At 41.4% G+C, this 22795-nt stretch overlaps 3 protein-coding genes across 3 annotated transcripts; all 3 read right to left on the reverse strand.

Moving 5' to 3' along the window:
* Positions 1-555: 555 nt before the first annotated feature.
* Positions 556-14931, reverse strand: LOC103455234 (RNA-dependent RNA polymerase 2). The gene is made up of 4 exons (XM_029092534.2): positions 14172-14931; positions 12031-13934; positions 1593-1743; positions 556-1441 (listed from the first exon to the last, which is right to left on the reverse strand). The coding sequence occupies exons 1-4, from the start codon at positions 14703-14705 to the stop codon at positions 680-682; spliced, it is 3351 nt and encodes a 1116-aa protein (XP_028948367.1). The 5' UTR covers positions 14706-14931; the 3' UTR covers positions 556-679.
* Positions 14932-15554: 623 nt separating this feature from the next.
* Positions 15555-17343, reverse strand: LOC103437745 (RING-H2 finger protein ATL46-like). Its single transcript, XM_029092536.2, has one exon. The coding sequence runs from the start codon at positions 16798-16800 to the stop codon at positions 15739-15741; it is 1062 nt and encodes a 353-aa protein (XP_028948369.1). The 5' UTR covers positions 16801-17343; the 3' UTR covers positions 15555-15738.
* Positions 17344-19864: 2521 nt separating this feature from the next.
* On the reverse strand, positions 19865-22273 carry LOC103455241 (probable inactive receptor kinase At2g26730). The gene is made up of 2 exons (XM_029092535.2): positions 20798-22273; positions 19865-20580 (listed from the first exon to the last, which is right to left on the reverse strand). The coding sequence occupies exons 1-2, from the start codon at positions 22122-22124 to the stop codon at positions 20006-20008; spliced, it is 1902 nt and encodes a 633-aa protein (XP_028948368.2). The 5' UTR covers positions 22125-22273; the 3' UTR covers positions 19865-20005.
* Between the last annotated feature and the right edge of the window lie 522 nt (positions 22274-22795).

Below are 22795 nucleotides of genomic sequence, written 5' to 3' on the forward strand. Positions count from 1 at the left end.
TCATAGGAACTCTATGTGGTATTAAAGTGTAAAATATTGTACTAATTCATTATATATAAATGATTATGGTGTGTTTAGACTTCTTTAATTAATTACTACATATTTTCTACACTCACAATGTTTGTCAGCTCGCTATATAATCAACTTGATAATGTTAAATCCATCATGCAATGCATTTCCTTCCATGTAATTTTTATCGATATCGATATTATCCCGATATTTCTATCGATATTTCCGTGTTTTCGGACTACCGATATTTCCAATATTACCGATATTTAATACCTTGGTTTTAAGTATAAGTAGACATTTATTCATATGTTATAAAAATTTAATTACAATTAGATAAATCTCCTAGACCCCACCTAAATGCCTAGACACTAGACCCTTACTTGTTGCTTGACTAAGAACATCTCCAACCATTGGTGGAAGGCAAGCGCAAGGGCATGTAAGTTGCCCTTGCTATTCACTCTGAATAGCACTTCACTTTGTGCAATTCCGCCCGTTTTTAGAAAGGGCAAGGGCAAGGTGGTCCGACTTGTGACTCTGCAAGAGTAATTCTGAAAAAAAATGGAGTTTGATGTTATTAAAGTTACAAACACATACGCCTATTAACTACTCGATGAACCTACAACTAGAGGAAAGCCTACTCGAAGCATATGGTTTATACAGACATCTGAGTTCAATTTGTTTGGATTTTCGCCGACTTTATGCTCAGTAAAATATCACCCACAACCCACGGAAAGCTCAGGCAGTGCATGTCTTCTCGGAAATGCAGTGGATGATAAGTTACATGGTACCAAGCCGACGCCAGTTTCTCATGCTCACCGTCTCTGCAGCTACTCTCGAACCACCCCTTAGCTTCTTTCTGTAGGTTCTTGAATGTCAGCGATATCCGATCCTTCATATCCCCGTATCTCCTGTTATCACGTTGCAGATAGGCTGCACGATATCGAAGATTGCCTGTCAATATTTCATCTTCGGTCCTGGCCCCATAGTAGTTCATTATGCTTTTCATCTTCTCTATGTACAGGTCTCTGTGACCTTTTGCGACTTCAAGAACTGACTCGATACCACCCACTTGAAGATCCTGATCGTAAGCTGCTTCAGCAATCGGCTCTGACCAAACCAAGCCCCTTTTTTCCTGCACCACTGAGCCAACACATGCACGGTACAGCTTCCCTAATGCCCCGTTTGAGATGTACATGGGTTTTTCCCACCTTTCCATGAAATCTGGAAACTCTTTCGGTTTTAAGATCCGGGGCATTTCAGCCGGTGCACCAGTTTTTGCAAAGTCAACAGCCTGGGAATGCAGGTCTGCCAACTGCAGGCATTTTGAATCCAAAGCTTTGTCTGGTTCACGGTCAGCATGAACTAGATGTGCAGTAGAGATGGCACCCAAATTGTCATTTATCATGTAATCAACAAAGAATTTTTGAATTTCCTGCACATTCAAGAATTATGGATATATTAACTAATGGATTTCAATCCAATTAAGACGCGGTCCAACAGAAATGACATTTAGATTGATGATGTATATGGAAGCTCATATTCATTGCCATTGGGGAAGAGTTATAGTCAAATTAGGAAGTTACCTCAAATGTTACATCGTGATCCATCGTCCGAGGTCTCCGTGCAGAGTAGTCCATGGGAGGTACACTACGAGGAGGGACCAGATCTTTATCCCAACTTATGAAAAACAAGTCTCCATCAAGATCACCACCGGAACATTCATTTGGATGAGGCCTGCAAAAAGTTTTCAACCACAATCACTAGACAATTAAACAGACAGTTTTCTTGCTCCACAGTATATGCTTTAACAACATCCAGTTCAATTCATTTGAGCTGATGAATCACACAATCTTATTAAGTTAGATTAAATGAAAGTAGTCATGGAGTTCACAAGTCTGATGACTAGGAGCAGAGCCGGCCCTAAGAATTCGGAGGCCCCGGACAACACCAGAAAAGTCCCTACATGGCTACATATAACATCACCAAATAACTTTTTTTTATCTTCTATTCACGTCTGTGTATATAGATTATCAACAAAATTTGTTTACAGATGATTTGAAGCCTCAGTAAAACACAAACATAATATATTCTTTGCCAATAACTGTATATATAGTTATATACAAGTATTAAGTAATGATTAAACAAGCGTAAATAAAAAAATCACAACCTTATTAACACAGCATAGCTACGTATGGAACCCAAGCTCTCCATATGTAAATCACCCAAAAAGGCCACTCCTACCGTAAGCATTTAATTTTCAGTTGGCCGTTAGTGTGATATTTATTGGTGAATTACAATCTTACAAACACCTACAAGACAAAAAAGAAATATTAGGGGATCTATCTTGACATATATGGGATCGAACCTGAGTCCTATTTGTTAAAAAACTAGCAACTACCGACTAACCACTGCGCTAGAGGTTATGATATCTTAGCTGCACTTCACTAATTCATATAACAAAAAATACAACAACAACAACAACAAAGCCTTTTCCCACTAAGTGGGGTCGGCTATATGAATCCTAGAACGCCATTGCGCTCGGTTTTGTGTCATGTCCTCCGTTAGATCCAAGTACTCTAAGTCTTATTTTCTTTCATATAACAACAACAACAACAACAACAAAGCCTTTTCCCACTAAGTGGGGTCGGCTATATGAATCCTAGAACGCCATTGCGCTCGGTTTTGTATCATGTCCTCCGTTAGATCCAAGTACTCTAAGTCTTTTCTTAGAGTCTCTTCCAAAGTTTTCCTAGGTCTTCCTCTACCCCTTCGGCCCTGAACCTCTGTCCCGTAGTCACATCTTCGAACCGGAGCGTCAGTCGGCCTTCTTTGCACATGTCCAAATCACCGGAGCCGATTTTCTCTCATCTTTCCTACAATTTCGGCTACTCCTACTTTACCTCGGATATCCTCATTCCCAATCTTATCCTTTCTCGTGTGCCCACACATCCCACAAAGCATCCTCATCTCCGCTACACCCATTTTGTGTACGTGTTGATGCTTCACCGCCCAACATTCTGTGCCATACAACATCGCTGGCCTTATTGCCGTCCTATAAAATTTTCCCTTGAGCTTCAGTGGCCTACGACGGTCACACAACACGCCGGATGCACTCTTACCCTTCATCCATCCAGCTCGTATTCTATGGTTGAGATCTCCATCTAATTCTCCGTTCTCTTGCAAGATAGATCCTAGGTAGCGAAAACGGTCGCTTTTTGTGATCTTCGCTAGATTGCTCCGGTCATTAGTGTGGATAAGTATATAAATGGATAGAGATAGGAAAGCAAACACAAGATGTACGTGGTTCACCCAGATTGGCTACGTCCACGGAATAGAAGAGTTCTCATTAATTGTGAAGGGTTTACACAAGTACATGGGTTCAAGCTCTCCTTTAATGAGTACAAGTGAATGATTTAGTACAAATGACATTAGGAAATATTGTGGGAGAATGATCTCGTAATCACGAAACTTCTAAGTATCGGAGTGTGGTGTCGTCTTGACTTGCCTTATCTGTCTCATAGGTAGATGTGGCATCTTCTCTGGAAGTACTCTTCCTCCATCCAGGGGTGATATCTTTAACTGGTGGAGATGCACAAGGTAATGTATCAATTTCACTTGAAGCTTACTTGTAGTTTCAAGCTTGGTCAAGCGCGATACAAACCATGTAGTAGGAGTCCCCCAAGTCGCCGAGCTAGGGGGTCTGCTGAAAGAGGTGACAGACAAGGTAAGCAATCAGAGCTCCGACTGATTGTTCACCTTCTCCCCATCTTGCAGCAGCATGAAGGATAAAGAGAAGAAAAATGAGAAGAGATGATATGAGATACTTTTGCTTTTGAAGAAGTAACTTTCCACAGGCTTATTCTTGAACTGAACTGGAGGGTTTTCTGGTTTCCTCCAGAGTATAAGGCCGACTGAAGAATTTGAGGGTCAAAACAAGTCCATCAAATCTAGAGTACGTTCCACCCTGCTGATATGGGATACTTTTGCTTTTGACAGAGTAATGGATGTATCGGCACGTGTGCTGTTACGCTTGTCTCCACATGCTTCCTTGTATCCTTCGCACTTGCCCTATCTGTTCCTCAAGCAGATGCGGAAATCTTCCCTGGAAACATAAGATGTTGAAGATGAGTACTCGAGAGCAATGCCAGGTAAGTAATCAGGTAAGGGGTTCCAGGCAGTCAGTTCCTGGCTGGAAGCTTGATTCCAAGTGCTGACTGATTGCTCTCTTTCTCCTTGTCTTGCAGGTAAAAACAAGGCCAAAGGAAAAGACAGGGAAAAAGCATGATATGGGATACTCTTGCTTTTAACCCTGATGATATGAGATATTCTTGCTCTAGTATAGCTTGTTTGCAGAGGTATTATCGGGGGGAAAGAAAGCTGAATATTTCGAAAGGCTTCGTTGGGAGTGCCCTCTTAGATATGATGAAGGGTTGAGCATTTTTGCAGGTCTGCCTGTCCGTTGGGGATGGAGGTCGACATATATAGGAGTCTCCCTAACAACAAGTAGTAATGCTATTCATTTACCCTGCTTGGTCATAGCACGGTAGTGGGAGCTGCCAGTTTCACATGTTTTAACTCTGTCAGAGCACTTTGAAAAAGTGGTCTGTGGTATCTGGCTCTCGAGATTCGGAGAACGATGCCTCTTCGATTTTTGAGAAAGCAATCATGCTGGGGGTCTGGCTCTCGAGATTCGGAGAGTAGTGTCTCTTCGATTTTTGAGGAAGTAATCATGTTGGGAGTCTGGCTCTCGAGATTCGGAGGGCGGTGCCTCTTCGATTTTGGAGCAAGCAATCCTGTTGGGAGTGTTGTCTCGAATGTGAGTAAAGGTTGGGCATGTTTGCTAGTCTACCTTGCCCCGAAGCACAAAGGTTGACACACAGGGACTTTCCAATTATCTAGCAATGGTACTGTTCCTTTACCCTATCTTCGCTTTTGAGAAAGTAGTCATGTTGGGAGTCTGGCTCTCGAGATTCGGAGGACGGTGCCTCTTCGATTTTGGAGCAAGTAATCTTGTTGGGAGTGTTTTCTCGAATGTGAGTAAAGGTTGGGCATGTTTGCTAGTCTACCTTGCCACGAAGCACAGAGGTTGACACACGGGAACTTTCCAATTATCCAGCAATGGTACTGTTCCGTTACCCTTGTGGGTAATAATATGGTAGCTAGACCTTCAAAATTTATGTGTCTAAACTTTGTTAGTGCTGTTTCTTTGCTATTCTTTTACCTTTCTTGGTCAGAGCGATGTAGTGGGAGCTGCAAGCTTCACGTGCTCAACTTTGGCAGAGAACTTTGGCAAAGTTATCTGTGGTACCCATGAGCTATTGTTGCGTGTGGGAAGTGGGTGATTGAACAGTAAGATTCATGTGCTTTCTACTTCACCAGAAGTCTTCGACAGAATGCCCATAATTTCTGCAAAGCTGAGTGTGCGTGTGACAGGTGCTGACAAGGCTAGAATAGTAGGTGCCTCTTCGATTTCTGAGATCGGCCCTCGTGGTCTCTGAGCAGCCCAGCTTTTGAGAAAGCGAGCGCCTCTTCGATTGATTCGGAGAACGATGCCTCATCGATTTTTGAGAAAGCAATCATGCTGGGGGTCTGGCTCTCGAAGATTCGGGGAGCAGTGTCTCTTCGATTTTTGAGAAAGTAATCATGTTGGGAGTCTAGCTCTCGAGATTCGGAGGGCGGTGCCTCTTCAATTTTGGAGCAAGCAATCTTGTTGGGAGTGTTTTCTCGAATGTGAGTAAAGGTTGGGCATGTTTGCTAGTCTACCTTGCCACGAAGCACAGAGGTTGACACACAGGGACTTTCCAATTATCCAGCAATGGTACTGTTCCTTTACCCTCTCTTCGATTTTTAAGAAAGTAGTCATGTTGGGAGTCTGGCTCTCGAGATTCGGAGGACGGTGCCTCTTCGATTTTGGAGCAAGCAATCTTATTGGGAGTGTTTTCTCGAATGTGAGTAAAGGTTGGACATGTTTGCTAGTCTACCTTGCCACGAAGCACAGAGGTTGACACACAGGGACTTTCCAATTATCCAGCAGTGGTACTGTTCCTTTACCCTTGTGGGTAATAATATGGTAGCTAGACCTTCAAAATTTATGGGTCTAAACTTTGTTAGTGCTGTTTCTTTGCTATTCTTTTACCCTTCTTGGTCAGAGCGATGTAGTGGGAGTTTCAAGCTTCACGTGCTCAACTTTGGCAGAGAACTTTGGCAAAGTTATCTGTGGTACCCATGAGCTATTGTTGCGTGTGGGAAGTGGGTGATTGAAAAGTAAGATTCATGTGTTTTCTACTTCCCCAGAAGTCTTCGACAGAATGCCCATAATTTCCGCAAAGCTGAGTGTGCGTGTGACAAGTGCTGACAAGGCTGGAAAAGTAGGTGCCTCTTCGATTTCTGAGATCGGCCCTCGTGGTCTCTGGGGAGCCCAGCTTTTGAGAAAGCGAGCGCCTCGTCGATTTCTGAGATCCGCCTTCGTGGTCTTTGAGCAGCCCAACTTTTGAGAAAGCAAACGCCTCTTCGATTTCTGAGATCAACCCTCGTGATCTCTAAGCAGCCCAGCTTTTGAGAAAGCAAACGCCTCTTCGATTTCTGAGCAGGCGCCTCTTCGATTTCTGAAGCTCCGTCGAGTGCAGATTTTTATAGGGGCTGGCATTAAGTTCCAAAGCACACTTGAATCTCCACTAGTAGAAGCTTCATTCTTGCACTTCTAAGATCTTGATTTGTCCGACCTCTTCTCTCTTCAACACCTTTGAAAATGTCTGGCCCCTCCGACCGTCGTTTTGACTTGAACCTTGTTGAAGAGGCAGCCCCGCCTTCTCCAGACAACATATGGCGCCCATCATTCGTCTCCCCTACTGGTCCTCTTACCGTTGGGGATTCCGTGATGAAGAATGATATGACCGCTGCGGTGGTGGCCAGGAACCTTCTCACTCCCAAAGATAACAGACTACTTTCCAAACGGTCTGATGAGTTAGCTGTTAAGGATTCGCTGGCTCTCACTGTTCAGTGTGCAGGTTCTGTGTCTAATATGGCCCAACGCCTATTTGCTCGAACCCGCCAAGTTGAATCATTGGCGGCTGAAGTGATGAGTCTCAAACAGGAGATTAGAGGGCTCAAACATGAGAATAAACAGTTGCACCGGCTCGCACATGACTATGCTACAAACATGAAGAGGAAGCTTGACCAGATGAAGGAAACTGATGGTCAGGTTTTACTTGATCATCAGAGATTTGTGGGTTTGTTCCAAAGGCATTTATTGCCTTCGTCTTCTGGGGCTGTACCACGTAATGAAGCTCCGAATGATCAACCTCTGATGCCTCCTCCTTCTAGGGTTCTGTCCAGTACTGAGGCTCCAAATGATCCCCCTCCGGTGCCTTCTCTTTCTGGGGCTCTACCGACTGCTGAGACTTCTCCTAAGCAACCTTTGTGAAGGCTCCCTCTTGTGTGTTTATTTTGACTCATGTATATGTACATATTTGTAGCTTATCGGGGATATCAATAAATAAGCTTTCCTTCATTTCAACGTATTGTGTTAAATACACCAAAGCCTTCTTCGCTAAGTTCTTTGAATTTTCTTTTGTTGAAGCTTGTATGTTGAAGCTTTCTGAGTAGAGCATGTAGGTTGGGGTAGTGTTCCCTTAATTTCCCGAGTGAGGAAAACTTCTCGGTTGGAGACTTGGAAAATCCAAGTCACTGAGTGGGATCGGCTATATGAATCTTAGAACGCCATTGTGCTCGATCCTGAGTCATGTCCTTCGTTAGATCCAAGTACTCTAAGTCTTTTCTTAGAGTCTCTTCCAAAGTTTTCCTAGGTCTTCCTCTACCCCTTCGGCCCTGAACCTCTGTCCCATAGTCGCATCTTCTAATCGGAGCGTCAGTAGGCCTTCTTTGCACATGTCCAAACCACCGTAACCGATTTTCTCTCATCTTTCCTTCAATTTCGGCTACTCCTACTTTACCCCGGATATCCTCATTCCTAATCTTATCCTTTCTCGTGTGCCCACACATCCAACGAAGCATCCTCATCTCCGCTACACCCATTTTGTGTACGTGTTGATGTTTCACCGCCCAACATTCTGTGCCATACAGCATCGCCGGCCTTATTGCCGTCCTATAAAATTTTCCCTTGAGCTTCAGTGGCATACGGCGGTCACACAATACGCCGGATGCACTCTTCCACTTCATCCATCCAGCTTGTATTCTGTGGTTGAGATCTCCATCTAATTCTCCGTTCTTTTGCAAGATAGATCCTAGGTAACGAAAACGGTCGCTCTTTGGTATTTCTTGATCTCCGATCCTCACCCCTAACTCGTTTTGGCCTCCATTTGCACTGAACTTGCACTCCATATATTCTGTCTTTGATCGGCTTAGGCGAAGACCTTTAGATTCCAACACTTCTCTCCAAAGGTTAAGCTTTGCATTTACCCCTTCCTGAGTTTCATCTATCAACACTATATCGTCTGCGAAAAGCATACACCAAGGAATATCATCTTGAATATGTCCTGTTAACTCATCCATTACCAACGCAAAAAGGTAAGGACTTAAGGATGAGCCTTGATGTAATCCTACAGTTATGGGAAAGCTTTCGGTTTGTCCTTCATGAGTTCTTACGGCAGTCTTTGCTCCTTCATACATATCCTTTATAGCTTGGATATATGCTACTCGTACTCCTTTCTTCTCTAAAATCCTCCAAAGAATGTCTCTTGGGACCCTATCATACGCTTTTTCCAAATCTATAAAGACCATGTGTAAATCCTTTTTCCCATCTCTATATCTTTCCATCAATCTTCGTAAGAGATAGATTGCCTCCATGGTTGAGCGCCCTGGCATGAACCCGAATTGGTTGTCCGAAACCCGTGTCTCTTGCCTCAATCTATGCTCAATGACTCTCTCCCAGAGCTTCATTGTATGACTCATTAGCTTAATACCCCTATAGTTCATGCAATTTTGTACGTCGCCCTTATTCTTGTAGATAGGCACCAAAGTGCTCGTTCGCCACTCATTTGGCATCTTCTTCGTTTTCAAAATCCTATTGAAAAGGTCAGTGAGCCATGTTATACCTGTCTCTCCCAAAAGTTTCCACACTTCGATTGGTATATTGTCTGGGCCTATTGCTTTTTTATGCTTCATCTTCTTCAAAGCTACAACCACTTCTTCCTTCCGGATTCGACGATAAAAAGAGTAGTTTCTACACTCTTCTGAGTTACTCAACTCCCCTAAAGAAGCACTCATTTCATGTCCTTCATTGAAAAGATTATGAAAATAACCTCTCCATCTGTCTTTAACCGCGTTCTCTGTAGCAAGAACCTTTCCATCCTCATCCTTGATGCACCTCACTTGGTTTAGGTCCCTTGTCTTCTTTTCCCTTGCTCTAGATAGTTTATAGATATCCAACTCTCCTTCTTTGGTATCTAGTCGTTTATACATATCGTCGTAAGCCGCTAACTTAGCTTCTCTGACAGCTTTCTTCGCCTCTTGCTTCGCTTTTCTATACCTTTCACCATTTTCATCAGTCCTCTCCTTGTATAAGGCTTTACAACATTCCTTCTTAGCCTTCACCTTTGTTTGTACCTCCTCATTCCACCACCAAGATTCCTTTTGGTGTGGGGCAAAGCCCTTGGACTCTCCTAATACCTCTTTTGCTACTTTTCGGATACAACTAGCCATGGAATCCCACATTTGGCTAGCTTCCCCCTCTCTATCCCACACACATTGGGTGATTACCTTCTCTTTGAAAATGACTTGTTTTTCTTCTTTTAGATTCCACCATCTAGTCCTTGGGCACTTCCAAGTCTTGTTCTTTTGTCTTACTCTTTTGATATGTACATCCATCACCAACAAGCGATGTTGATTAGCCACGCTCTCTCCTGGTATAACTTTGCAATCCTTACAAGTTATACGATCCCCTTTCCTCATTAGAAGAAAATCTATTTGTGTTTTTGACGACCCACTCTTGTAGGTGATCACATGTTCTTCTCTCTTCTTAAAGAAGGTGTTGGCTAAGAAGAGATCATATGCCATTGCAAAATCCAAGATAGCTTCCCCATCCTCGTTTCTCTCCCCAAAACCATGGCCACCATGAAAACCTCCATAGTTGCCTGTCTCCCTGCCCACGTGTCCATTTAAATCTCCTCCTATAAATAACTTCTCCGTCTGAGCAATTCCTTGCACCAAGTCTCCAAGATCTTCCCAAAATTTCTCCTTCGAACTCGTATCCAACCCTACTTGAGGTGCGTACGCACTAATCACATTGATAAGTTCTTGTCCTATTACAATCTTGATTGCCATGATTCTATCTCCTACCCTCTTGACATCTACAACATCTTGTACCAAGGTCTTGTCCACGATGATGCCGACACCGTTTCTCGTTCTATTTGTGCCCGAATACCAAAGTTTAAACCCTGAGTTTTCTAGATCCTTTGCCTTACTACCAACCCACTTAGTTTCTTGTAGGCACATAATATTTATCCTTCTCCTCACCATAACTTCCACTACTTCCATAGATTTTCCCGTTAAGGTTCCTATATTCCACGTTCCTAAACGCATTTTGCTCTCTTGAACTCTACCCTTCTGTCCTAGCTTCTTCACCCTCCCCCATCTAATAGGATCAAAGTACTTCTTTTGTGTGTCCCGGGTAAAGTTGATAGGAGCATATGCTCCCAAACAACTTTGAGTGGAGTCGTTCGAAAAGAAGTTTCTATGGCCCCCTTGCTCATTTAACACTGCATCCGGGTGCCGATGGAGATACAGCGACCCTTGCTCACTTATCACTGTGCTCGGGCCACACAGCGCGCCACTTACGGGTGACGCCCTAGCTTTAGCGCGATTTTGTTCTGGATTCATTTTCATAAGGATTCGACGTGATCATGGAGTGCCGGCTGTCGACTAATTCCCAGCTCTAATTAGGATCTAAAACCAGTCTTACAAGCACCCAGATGAAACACAAATCTGTGAGCTTCTTTTTTTCTTCTCTTATCTTAAAGCTCAGTTCCCCTAATATCTTACCTCGGCTTATTCAAGAACTTCACTTCCACTAACACTGCTACTTCATCCCCCAAAAAAGGTAATAAAGAATGCAATAGCACCATGAGAGACAAATCAAACAAGGAAGAAAAATGTAACCAATGGAATGAAAATAATTTCTTACTAATCTTTCATATTATATGAAACATCTAAATATGTGCACCAATGTGCCCATAATTCAATGATAATTTAGTCATCTGCTTTGAATGATATATTGGTATTAATCTGCCAGTCATCTACTGGGGGCTCGAACCCCCGCCCGCTTTCCATTTAAGGTCGCGATGGCCACTCCAACTAACCTGTATTTTGTCCATCATTCCCTATTTGTTATACTTATTAATATTAACTAAAAACAAAGTATACTTGAACGGTAAGTTATACACATGACATTATAAGTAAATGAATTCTAAATACTTAATCCTCTAAAGTGTTACTTTTTCTTAATATTGTTACTTAACATATCATACCAATATAATAGTTTGTAGGCATACGTGTATGATTACGCATTTGAAGAACTCTATGTGGTAGTAAGCTACCAGTTTAATGTACCATACAGATTATTTCAAACTGTTATATTCAGTAAGATTTCAAGGACTACTTAATAGTATTGGACAACAATGTGTCCACGGATATTATATTCACCCTAAACCTAATCCAATTATGCAAATAACTTTGTAGAAATTTTAACTGAAGAATAGCCGATATTTTATTAATAAACATCTCTTGATGTTTCAGTAAAAATTTCCATGTTTTTCTCATAACTTCTGTCATCCTTCTCATGATATCATCAATGTCAGTATTTTCGTGTTTTCCACCTCTCAATATTGTTGTCAACGTTATATTTATTACCTTGGATGAAAGTAGAAAGAGTGGATTATACAGGGAAAGGAAAACAAAAGCAGTGCAACGTCTCCAATAATATTGTCACAAGCATACCATAATTGGTGAAAAGAAAAATCGTAATCATCATGATGAAAATAAGTCCAGTAATAGTGTGATGTATACCTTTCTCCTTTTTGGGGAAAGATAAGGCAATCCATCAAATTCTTCTCCTCCAGTACCACATCATATACGGCCTCTAGTACCCGGACGTCTCCTGGGTGAAGACAAGGATTTTTTGTGACAACCACCTTCCCGGTTACTACACATGTTGTTTCATCAACCTTCTGGAAGAAACTCTGATCCCCCATTTCTAGCTCATCTTTTGTCATGGTTATTCGAACATAAACTTGACCATAGTTTAAACTTCCAGTTTCATCCAAGCACCCAACCAGGATCCGGCCTTTCGGGACGTATATGCGGCATCTACTTTTTATATCAGACAAGTAGTTCTCATAATATGACTGAAGCATCATTGAGAGGTAAGGTTCCACATTTGGTTCATAACCATGATGTAACATCTTTACAAGAATATTTTTGGAACTAGCCCCACTGAATCCCTCTAAGACATTCAACGCTGCAGCTCTTTCTGTCCGCATTTTCCCCAGAAGACGCAATTGTTCCTCTTGCAATGCCTCAAATGTTTCATCCTTTACCCCCAAGGTAGACATGAGGATGATAATCTCTCGATTCAGATAGCAGGGCGAGGAATCAGTCCATTTGGTAACATTGAGCATTCTGTTTTTTGACTCAAATTTGAGCATACTGCCACGCAAAGATAGCTTCCGAAAGGAATTACGGTCAACAGCTATAACCCCTTTATATCCACCATATCGAATTTGAAATGCTGAAGGAATATGATCCAAACCACACTTGTGAGCAATTTGCCTGGCAAAAGATAGAGAAATCTTTCCTATACCATCCGAGAAGCAGTACGTAACTCCATCAGAAGAAGTCTCAACGTCAGGAATAACCTCTACATCTTGTGCAGGAACAACAAGAGTTTGTGTAGAAGAACTGAATAGTTGGCCCATCCTAGCTGCACACTTAGATACGCTCCGGATTTTGGTGAAGCAGCCCATCCATTCTCTAATATCTTCCGCTTTTACTTTGTCATTAGAAGAAAACATCCAAACAGAGTTGGATCGAAGTTGACTAGCTGAGAAAGCCAGAAACTCAAATTTCTTTTCCCCTATCACAATCCCATCTCGAAGAATAGACAATATCCGATGATATATTCCAGTTCTATGGGGTTTTGTAAACATACCGTTGTGAATGCTTGTGGAAAGAGCATTTGGAGAAAGCTTACCCCAATCCTCATCAACGAATGTAACTCTCATAAAATCGGAAGCATAGTCTGCAAAGTTCTTCACAACATAGTTTGATTTTTCAAGCTCAGGCCCACAGCAACAAATCTTTGATGGGGTAATCAAGGCTCTATGAACACTCATTACGTTATGTTCCACTAATCTTTTATGGGCTGAGGGACGACTCTTAGACTTTCCTTCCAAGTCATGTGATTGAATCCTTACGAATAATAGAGGGTCATAACAAATGGTATTGCGCTTGTGCAGCTTCTCAAGAAGCGCATTAGCAGTGTCTACACTTAAACCACTAAGGAACTCAATCAGATCAGAGTCCGCTGCTGCAAGACTAATTTTCTGGGAATGAACGAGTGCATTGATTTGGAAGAGGACCTCATATGGCAACTTTGAATTTGATCCGCAGTTCACAAGTGGAACTGTATCCGACCGCAAACAGTATCTTTCACCGTCCTCTAAAATGAGATCCACCACATCATTATCTTTATAGAACGGGAAACACTCGAATACATCTGGCACAGAAAACTCCTCCTCAATCTCCCAGCAGAATGAAGTAGCATAACCGAGGGACTTCATGTCCGAAAAATCAGTAGTTCGTACCCAGAGGTAATCATAATCCTCCTTACAAACATGATAACGATCAGCGCTGAACTTGGCTGCTATGTTAGGTCCTGAAACTTTTCGAAAGATCCTCGGACCAAACTTTAGCTGAAAAAATCAAAATGCACTGTCTCAACATCTTACCCAATAACCCAAAGTAATACATACCAGCAATTTACTAATTCTTAATCAAATCAAACAAAAGCAACAATCTTTGAAACAAAAACAGCTCTAATTGTAAGCAAAAAAACCCAAACAGACACAAACAACAGCAATTAAATTCACATTTCTCAAAAATTATTCAAATTCAGGAAAAGAGAGAGAGAGAGAGAGAGAGAATTTTACCTTCAAAAGCAGGGCATTCACTTTCTCGCCACCCAAGCAGCACCCAACAGAATCCATAACATTCTCAAACGCAATCTCCAGCTTATAACACTCGTCTTTCCGCCATACGCAGAACTCGACCCGCTTCCTCTCGGGCATGACCCAGGCCCTCACGCCCTCCCACGTCTCCAGCACATTCATGCAATCTTCCTTCACCATAAAACCCACATGCAAAACGGCGCCGTTTACCCGGCGCTTCGGGTCCACCGGCCGCTGGATGATGTCGTCGTAGGTCTCGGAAAGGCGGAGGCTTTCGGACTTGAAAACGAGGTCGTTTTTCAGGGAGAGTGACTGAGCTTCCAATTTGGCCTTGAGGGTCGTGAACTGGATGCGGCCGAAGCCGCGTGACTTCCAGTTCTTGTGATCGCTGCTGATTTCGACGGCGAAGACTGAGTCACGGCCGAGTTTCGACTCGAGGAAGGTTAATAGCTCTTGGGCTGTGACTGTTTGCGGAATGTTTGTCACTCGCACTGTGGGTCGCTCTGCCACCCCCATTCTCAGAGAGAGAGAGAGACTGATACAGTAGAGAGAGAAAGTGCGAGATAGAGAGAGGAGAGAGAGGACTGGGAGGCTGTGACTCTTGACTCTGAGAAAAAGAGGGAAAAAGGAAGGGGAAAGTGGAGTAAAACGGGTCGTGGGTTTCAAGGGAATAAAAAATAATTGGGCCTCACTTGTACATAGCCCAAAAACTTCCAACCAAACATTATAAGGCTAGCCCATTCATTAGGCCCAAAGATCTTTCATTAGGCCCAAAACTCTTTAGTATCATCATTGAATATAGCTACTATAGAACGAGATGCTTGACAAAATACCTCAAAGAGGTTGAGGCACGGTCGGTAGCCAAAGGACAACTAGGCAAAGTATCGAGCGAGCTTTAACTTGTCGTTCGGAAGAAAAGGTCTTGGATATGCTCATATCAACTCTGCAAATTGCAACAATGTTTATCGGTTGTAAACACTTTCTTTTCCATGTGTATGTAATCACCATGGAAAGCATAGAGTTACGGAACAGTAATGTTTCTGTACCATTTTCCTGAGGGTTTTATGTCCATTCAACAGCAAATCATGAATTCGATACCATTTTCCAAAGAATTTTTATCCATTACCCTACCAGAAAAAAGGAAAAGGGAAAAGGAAACGCTTGGCATTTCCTGCATCCTCGGTTGTACGCTTCTCGCGATCTTTTTTACATCACGATTAGATTGCTGCAGAATGAAGGAAAGTAGTAGAAAGAACCGATCATTTGCCTCTTTATAGTGTCTGATACTTTGATCATGGTCTTGTGTGCATGTTTCTTGCTTATGAAGAAAGGGCTCTTGCTTTCGAAAAGAAGCGCTTATCTTAGTTGCTAAACAAATGAGGATTGTTTTCTGTATTCTGTTCTGGAATCCAAACACTTAGAAACTAGTACAAATTCTCCAAGATCGCTACCGAACAAAATTCTTGCTAAACTGAACATACAATTAAGCATCTGTTATACAACGAAATAGCGAAAAAAGCAGAACTACTACTAAGCGTAATTGTACATTTCATGTTTCAGCATTGATCGGAGAAATTACACGAAAAGGAGGCAAACCGGTTTGAGCACTTGAAGAACCCGGGAATCTGTTTTTTGCAGACCAAAGCCAAATCTTCGAAACCGAGAAGCTCTCGCCTTTATGTCTGCCACTGATTTTCTTCCCTTCCAAATTCTCATTAACTGAGAAGCTCCCATTTCTAACTCCCTCTTTGGCAAGTTTGGCATCACAATCGTGGGACAATGCAACTTGGAGATTTGAATCGCCAACCACATACTGATATGCACCCATTGAGTAACATCTCCTGGCATCCAAATTACACCTACTGCTCTCCCCCACTTTCCCTCCACTTTCATCCCCTTCATTCAAGCTTTTGAACTTCCCAAGCCTCACAGAAAAAACCCTCTTTTCACCAACACCTTCCTCCACAACCAAACCTTTCCGACCGCTCGAACACATGTTCTCCCCATCACTCACAAGCCCATCTGACATCTCCCTAGAGTCACCGAAATCGAACACCGGATTCTCCAACAAAATCCCAGACCCCAAAATGGTTCCTCTACAAAGGGGGCACGTCGAATTCGAGAGAAGCCATGTGTCAATGCAATCAATGTGGAAAGCATGGCCGCACACAGGAAGCAACCTCAGCTTGTCCTGGTCAGAAAATTCACACAGACAAACTGCACAATCAAATGGCTCCTCCTTCAAACCAACAATGTCTTCGCAGAAGAACACAGGTAGAGAATCAATGGTGGCTTGATCAAGGCCCGAATCATGAAGCCGAAAAAGCTGCTGAAGCTGCCTTTGGATAGCTCGAGACCCAGAGGTTTCTGGGAATCTATTGGATTGAAAGATTGAGGAGGAAGGTGACCTTTTTATGAGGCATCTCAAAAGCAAATGGGCAAACCCATAGATAAAAAACATAACAGCTACGATTACTATAACCAAAAGAAGCACTGGACTGATACTGCCAATCGACGAAGAAGGAGATGATGATGGTGGGGTTATCAATGAGGCGGGTGGATATATCGAATTACCATCTTTTTGCTGCCATCCATGGAGAATTCTAGACATTTTAGGAGATGGGTTTTGCTCAAAAGCAAATATTTTTGCTGGATTTCTCAGAGTATACACTGAAATTCTCAACAAAATGCACAATTTCAAAATTTGGAGGAGGGTGGATTAAGATATACCAAATCACCATCTTTTTGCTTGACTCAAAAGAGAATTCTAGAGATTTTATGAGATGGGCATTGCTCAAAAGTAAATTTTTTGCAGGGTTTCTCAGATTAGACACTAAATTATTCAAGAAAATGCAGAATATATAGAAGAAATTAAGAACGCAATGCTGACTAGAAACCTAATCAAATTAATATTTCATATTGTGTGAAGAGATAATGTTGTTTTGTGGAAGATTGAGAAAATAAAAATTGGGTCTTGAAGAATTAATAAGCTGGTAGAATTGGAAAGAACCTACCCTTGGATATGGCGGGTACGAAACTGAGAGTTTATGGGGGTTGGTGATGATGGGGTCTGCACCGTCTGATTTGAATTGCTTTTGCGCCACACAAGTGTGAGAAAGAAAGGTTTTCTAATTCTGTTGTGTTTTGATGTAGACTGGTGTGATTGTGGAGTGTGCTGTCGACATTGAAAAAGCCATAGGCTCTTGAGCCCATTGTGATACAAAAAGACCCTTCAAACTTACAATTTTTTCTTGAGTTTTTACAATATTTAACCCTTGGATTTGGTTTAAGTTTAGGTCGTTGGATCAAGGCTAATCGTCAAATATGTTTTGGTACCGAGTGTCAGTAGTATCTAAAAGGAAATCTCAGTTTAAGTCGTTAGATTAGTTTAACTGGCAAAATATGTATCGGCAATGAGTGTTTGTAAGTACTTAAGAAAAATTAAAACTCTACAGGCCTACAACGATAAGGCTAGCAGCCAATAAATTCTTAGATGAAGAAGCCTGACCACGACATTCATGTCACAATCACTCTTTCTTGTGAGATCGCACAAAGACGAGAATGGGTCGCCCGCACAAGATTTTCTCCTAGTAGCTTAGCAGTTTTGCATAACGCAATACTTGCATGAAATGAAGGGAAAAAAAAAAATTTCTCTCGTCAGATGACATGTGATGGCTGAGTTTTTCTTCAAAATTGTTGAACTGATGAAGGGATCCCCTTTGACGAGGACATATGAGTTTGTGAATAAAAAGTTTGAGTTATTTTCTGTGGTCGAAGTTTATTTGGAGTGATTCCAAATTTCAATTACTGGTGTGAAGCAAAGAACGGGTGCAAGTCTTCTGGAGTGATTTCAGTTATCTTCAATTTTTACTTCACTCTAAATTTTATGTGTTTTCGCTTTTGCTAAACTGTTCTAACCTCCACTGGGTGACTCTATCCTACATTAATTTCATGTTTGGCTAAACTAAAATTGTAGGACACCATACCAGACAAACCTAAGAAAAGCATTATACTTGTCTCCCTCATATGTATGGTGATCTGGACCTATATGTCACGTAAACTTGAAAAGCTGAGAAGGTCCCCCAACCACCCAGTTTTGATTGTCCAAAGTGCTCAGTGTGACTTCTTTTTCATCAATCCTGGCTTGAAAACACACCATCAACCACTTCTAGACTGAAAATCTGAATGATCTACCGCAGTAATTATGAAGTGGGTAAGTAAAAAACAGTAGGTAAAGTCTTCTTCTTTGTAGGTAAAAGTCATGTACCAATGCAAATCTTTTATCTTGCTACATTAGCTTTTTTGGTAGTTTTGTTCACACACTTATTTTTATTTTACACACATTCTTTTACTTTTCTGCCGTCAGATATGGTGGCAAAACAGAAATTAAAATAGGTGTGTGAGAGGTAAAAACGAGTGTGTAAGTAGCACTATTCTAGCTTTTTCATGGCTATGATATGGTGGCAAAACAGAAAGAATGGTGGTATCCACACACCTATTTTTATCTCTTACACACGGCTCTCAATTTCTAGCCATCAGATCAATGAATTGAAGAAAATAAAAAAACATAAATTAATAAAAAAAACACGTAAAAAATAAAAATAAATGTGTAAATAGCACAACCCAATTGAAATCTCAAAGGTTTGACAAAATCAACTGGTGGGGTTACGTTTGCTTTTCCTGGCACGTATTACCACCTAATCATATCCATGATTGTATCCACTAAACACATGTGATTATGACTAATCATGTTTTTGTAATGCTACCTCTATTTGTTTGACAAACTTTGTCTGATGTTAGTCGGTAACCAACTGGCAAGCCGGTCAAAGGAGAGATTCTTGAGTTTACCTGGTCGAATGTGACCGCTTATTAATTTCTACGAGAAAAATAAACACATAATTGTATATAATCAAGTATAAAACATATTTTCTTCTGCCAATAAATTTTGTTGCGGATTATGTTAATGATGTGACACTCTTATTTTTTTATATAATCTAAACAGTTATATAAGCTAGAGGGTTCTGCATTATATAACACATATTCAGACATTTTGGACACCCTGTGGATATTGAATCAGTCCATTTTGTCTTACCTTTTGGTCTATGGAGTCAGTCTACTTCTCCTCATGTTAATTAAGACGAATGCATATAGTGTTCAACATAATACTCAAAATAATTTATCTTGTGATCCAATTTATGTTCAGCTTTTTAGCCAAAATAGTATATGAGATTGTCATAACTCATCACTTTGGTCTTTGAAATTTAAAATCGATAGAAGTGGTCATTGAGATTATGTACCATCAATCATTTTGGTCATCTTTAAAAAAATCTATGTTAAATTAAAGAAACCACTACTTCAAGTGGAGGGGTTGATTTAACAAAAATACCCTCAATTTAACAGAGATTTTTCACGGAATGACCAAAATGATTGTTTGTGAAGAAAAGATTGTATCCGTTGTGAGTCGGTTTCACCAGTCTCTGAGAAATTTGGTGAGAAATTTTCAACCAAATAATTCGACCTAGATCAACTAAATCTTAATTTAGTGATACTTCTCTTCTTAGCTTTGAAAAAAATTCTAAGTCGACTGTCTTATCTCCTGTTGATAAGGAAAACGAAAAATAATGAATGCATACATATTATTATTACACGGTCTTTTTATTGCCACAAATCCCCTTTTCCCAAGAATTATTTTCATGTAACATACTCATATGAACAAGTGACAAGGACAATAACATCATAGGTTTACCCAAAAACAAACATTTTTTATACCAAATTCCTCCAACAAGTGAGCTGCAACTGCTGAAATGTTTCACTTTTCATGGATCGGAGGATAAAGATCTCTCCTCCTCCTCTTTGATCGACTTAATCATCGCCGAAACTCGACTCATACTTGGCTTATCATATGGAGTTGAATTTATGCACTGCAATGCTACCTGCAACAAGCTCACCATCCTTTCTTCACTTGCACCCTCTTGGATCAAAGCCTTGTCGAAAACTTCGACAGTCCACTCCTCTTTAACCACCGAGTGCACCCACCCTGGTAAATCCAACCCGTTTTGCTGCACCAGCTTCCCGGTCAGAAGCTCGAGAAGTATCACACCAAATTCATAGACATCACCCTTGAACGTGCTATCTGCATGGCCTGCATTCGGACTTTCAATCCCGTTGTTTGGCGAAAGGAGTGACCCGTCTTGATTTTCGACTTCCATTATGCCGTATTCGCTGATGCAGGGCTCCATGGACATGTTGAACAAAATGTTCATGGACTTTAGGTTGCCATGAGCAATGCCATGTTCATGTAGCTCTTGGTGCATGAATGCCAATGACTCAGCAATGATGTCTGCAACACTTAGTCTGCTTCCCCAGTCAAATATTTGTCCGTTTGAAGATCCTGTGATACCAAAAACCCATGAGCAATTCGATTAAAATTACTTTATTGATCGTAAACAAAATACTCGCGGTAAGAAAAGCCTTTTCACAAGCGCGTCAGAACGTATGGAGAGGCTAGTACGAATAACCAGTTATGTTTAGGAAATCTCACGTCCCCAAGCTTTATGATTTGAGATATATATAAGTAGCAAAAATTGATCAAATCGAGCGTAACCTACCATGAAGAAGGTTAAAGAGATTGCCATCAGGCTGATACTCATAAACCAAGAGCTTCTCCTGTCTGGAACAATAGAATGCAACAGCTGGCAAGACATTTCGACACTTAACCTGATCGATTTGTGTCATCCGAGTCTTGAATTTTTCGCTCGAAATCCCACAGTTCCTGATCCTCTTCACAACTAAGTTAACCCCTCCATCAAGCATGACTTTGTAGAGGCTTCCATTCTTCCCTCTGCCAAGCAATTCAGCAGGAGCTCGGAGCAACTCCTCAAAACTCAACCCCCTCAGCAATGGACTAGTGAGAACCACGAGCGGTGGAGCCATTCCGTTTTCAACAGATGATAACGAGTACTCGGACGTTTTTTGACCACTACCATCCTTCACACTAGAAGAAATAGTAGTGCTAGGCACAGTGCTAGCAGCATCATTCGCCGCAATCTTTTTATTTCTGCCCTTTTCTTCATCTTCTCTGATCTTCTTTTTGCTGACAAGTTTATAGAGAAAGAAGCAAACAACAACCAGGCCAAGAATTATATATCCTGATAAGAGCAAAAGCTTTTCGAACCAGGACTTTCTCGATTTCTTTGGCATTATGGAAGTTTGTGGTGCAGGAGGGCAGGCATTTTGCAGTGGCTTTCCACACAGCTGAGGATTACCAAAAAAACTATCATTTTGTAATAGGCCTTTGACATCGGGGATAGGGCCGCTGAAGTTGTTGTTGGAGACATTGAATTCCTTGAGGTTGAAGAAATCAAAATCAGGGATTTTCCCATCAAGCTGATTGTTCTGAGCAAGAAAAGTTATCAAGCCAGAAATCTTTGAGAAATCAGGAAGCTCACCGTTGAAGTTGTTGTTAGAGATGTCAACTCTTTTCAGATTATTCAACTGCGAAAGAGAGGCAGGAAGATCACCCGAAAACTGGTTCCCACTTATATACAAGTGAGTCAAATCTCTGCAGTTCTCAATCTCTTCTGTGAGCTGTCCAGTGATCTTGTTATTCTTCAGACTCACAACACCAACAGACTTCACCGTGCAGAGAGAGTTTGCATCAAGAACTCCTGCTAAATTTGAGGTTTCGAGGACTATTTTCTTGACAGAATTCTTTCCGTCACATGTCACACCTTCCCACTTATCTCTGCAGGGGTCTGAGCTCATGTTCCAACCCCAATTTCCGTTCGTGGGCACTGCATTGACCGGTGAGAGTTTGTCCATGAACTGCACCAACGCTTGTTTGATCTGAATCCACTCTTGATCTTCTGGATATGCCACTGGAAAGATTACGAGAAGGATCAAAATGGCAAACACCCGAATGGGAATTCGATCCATTTTTCGTGTTTTCTATGTACAAATTAGATTTTTTTTGGTGTGGGAAATGGCTCTGTGGCTTGGTACTTCTTCCTTATGAAGTGGGATTCAGTGATTGGAATTGGAGAAACAAGAAGAAAGGAACAAATGGAAATGTTGGAGTTGGTTGATGGAATCACTTGCTGCCGATTGGATGAACACTGACAGAGAGTTTGAAACATTCTCTGGGTGTATGTAGGGCTCATAACAAATGGCACTAAAGTCTCTAACAATTTTAAAAAGAAATATTTGCCGGCATTTTTAAATGGTCAAATTTTTCGATGGCATGTCTTTTTCAACAGTCTTCTAGAAAAGAACATGGTTATTCCTACTTACCTGCAAATCACAGTACATTTTGAACACATGCATACCCCTCTTATGAAAAACGCTCAATTAAAAGTTTATGCACGAATCAAACTGTTATTTGTCTGTGAACGACTTCTTAAATGTAAGGAGCCGAGTATTATCTTTTTGGGGATTAATGGTGGTTCGATGGTCCTAGTAATGCCATGTGTTAATCAAGTACTGTTTACTATAGTGACTTGTAGAGACCCTCCAAATCGGATTAGTTCCTTAATTTCCGAACTAGACAATGGTAAGTACCAAGTGCCAAGGGTGTAACTTTCAATTAGTTTTAATGTTGTTTTATAATT

Source organism: Malus domestica, chromosome 14 (genome assembly GCF_042453785.1).
Source record: "Malus domestica chromosome 14, GDT2T_hap1".
NCBI classification, from domain to species: Eukaryota; Viridiplantae; Streptophyta; class Magnoliopsida; order Rosales; family Rosaceae; genus Malus; species Malus domestica.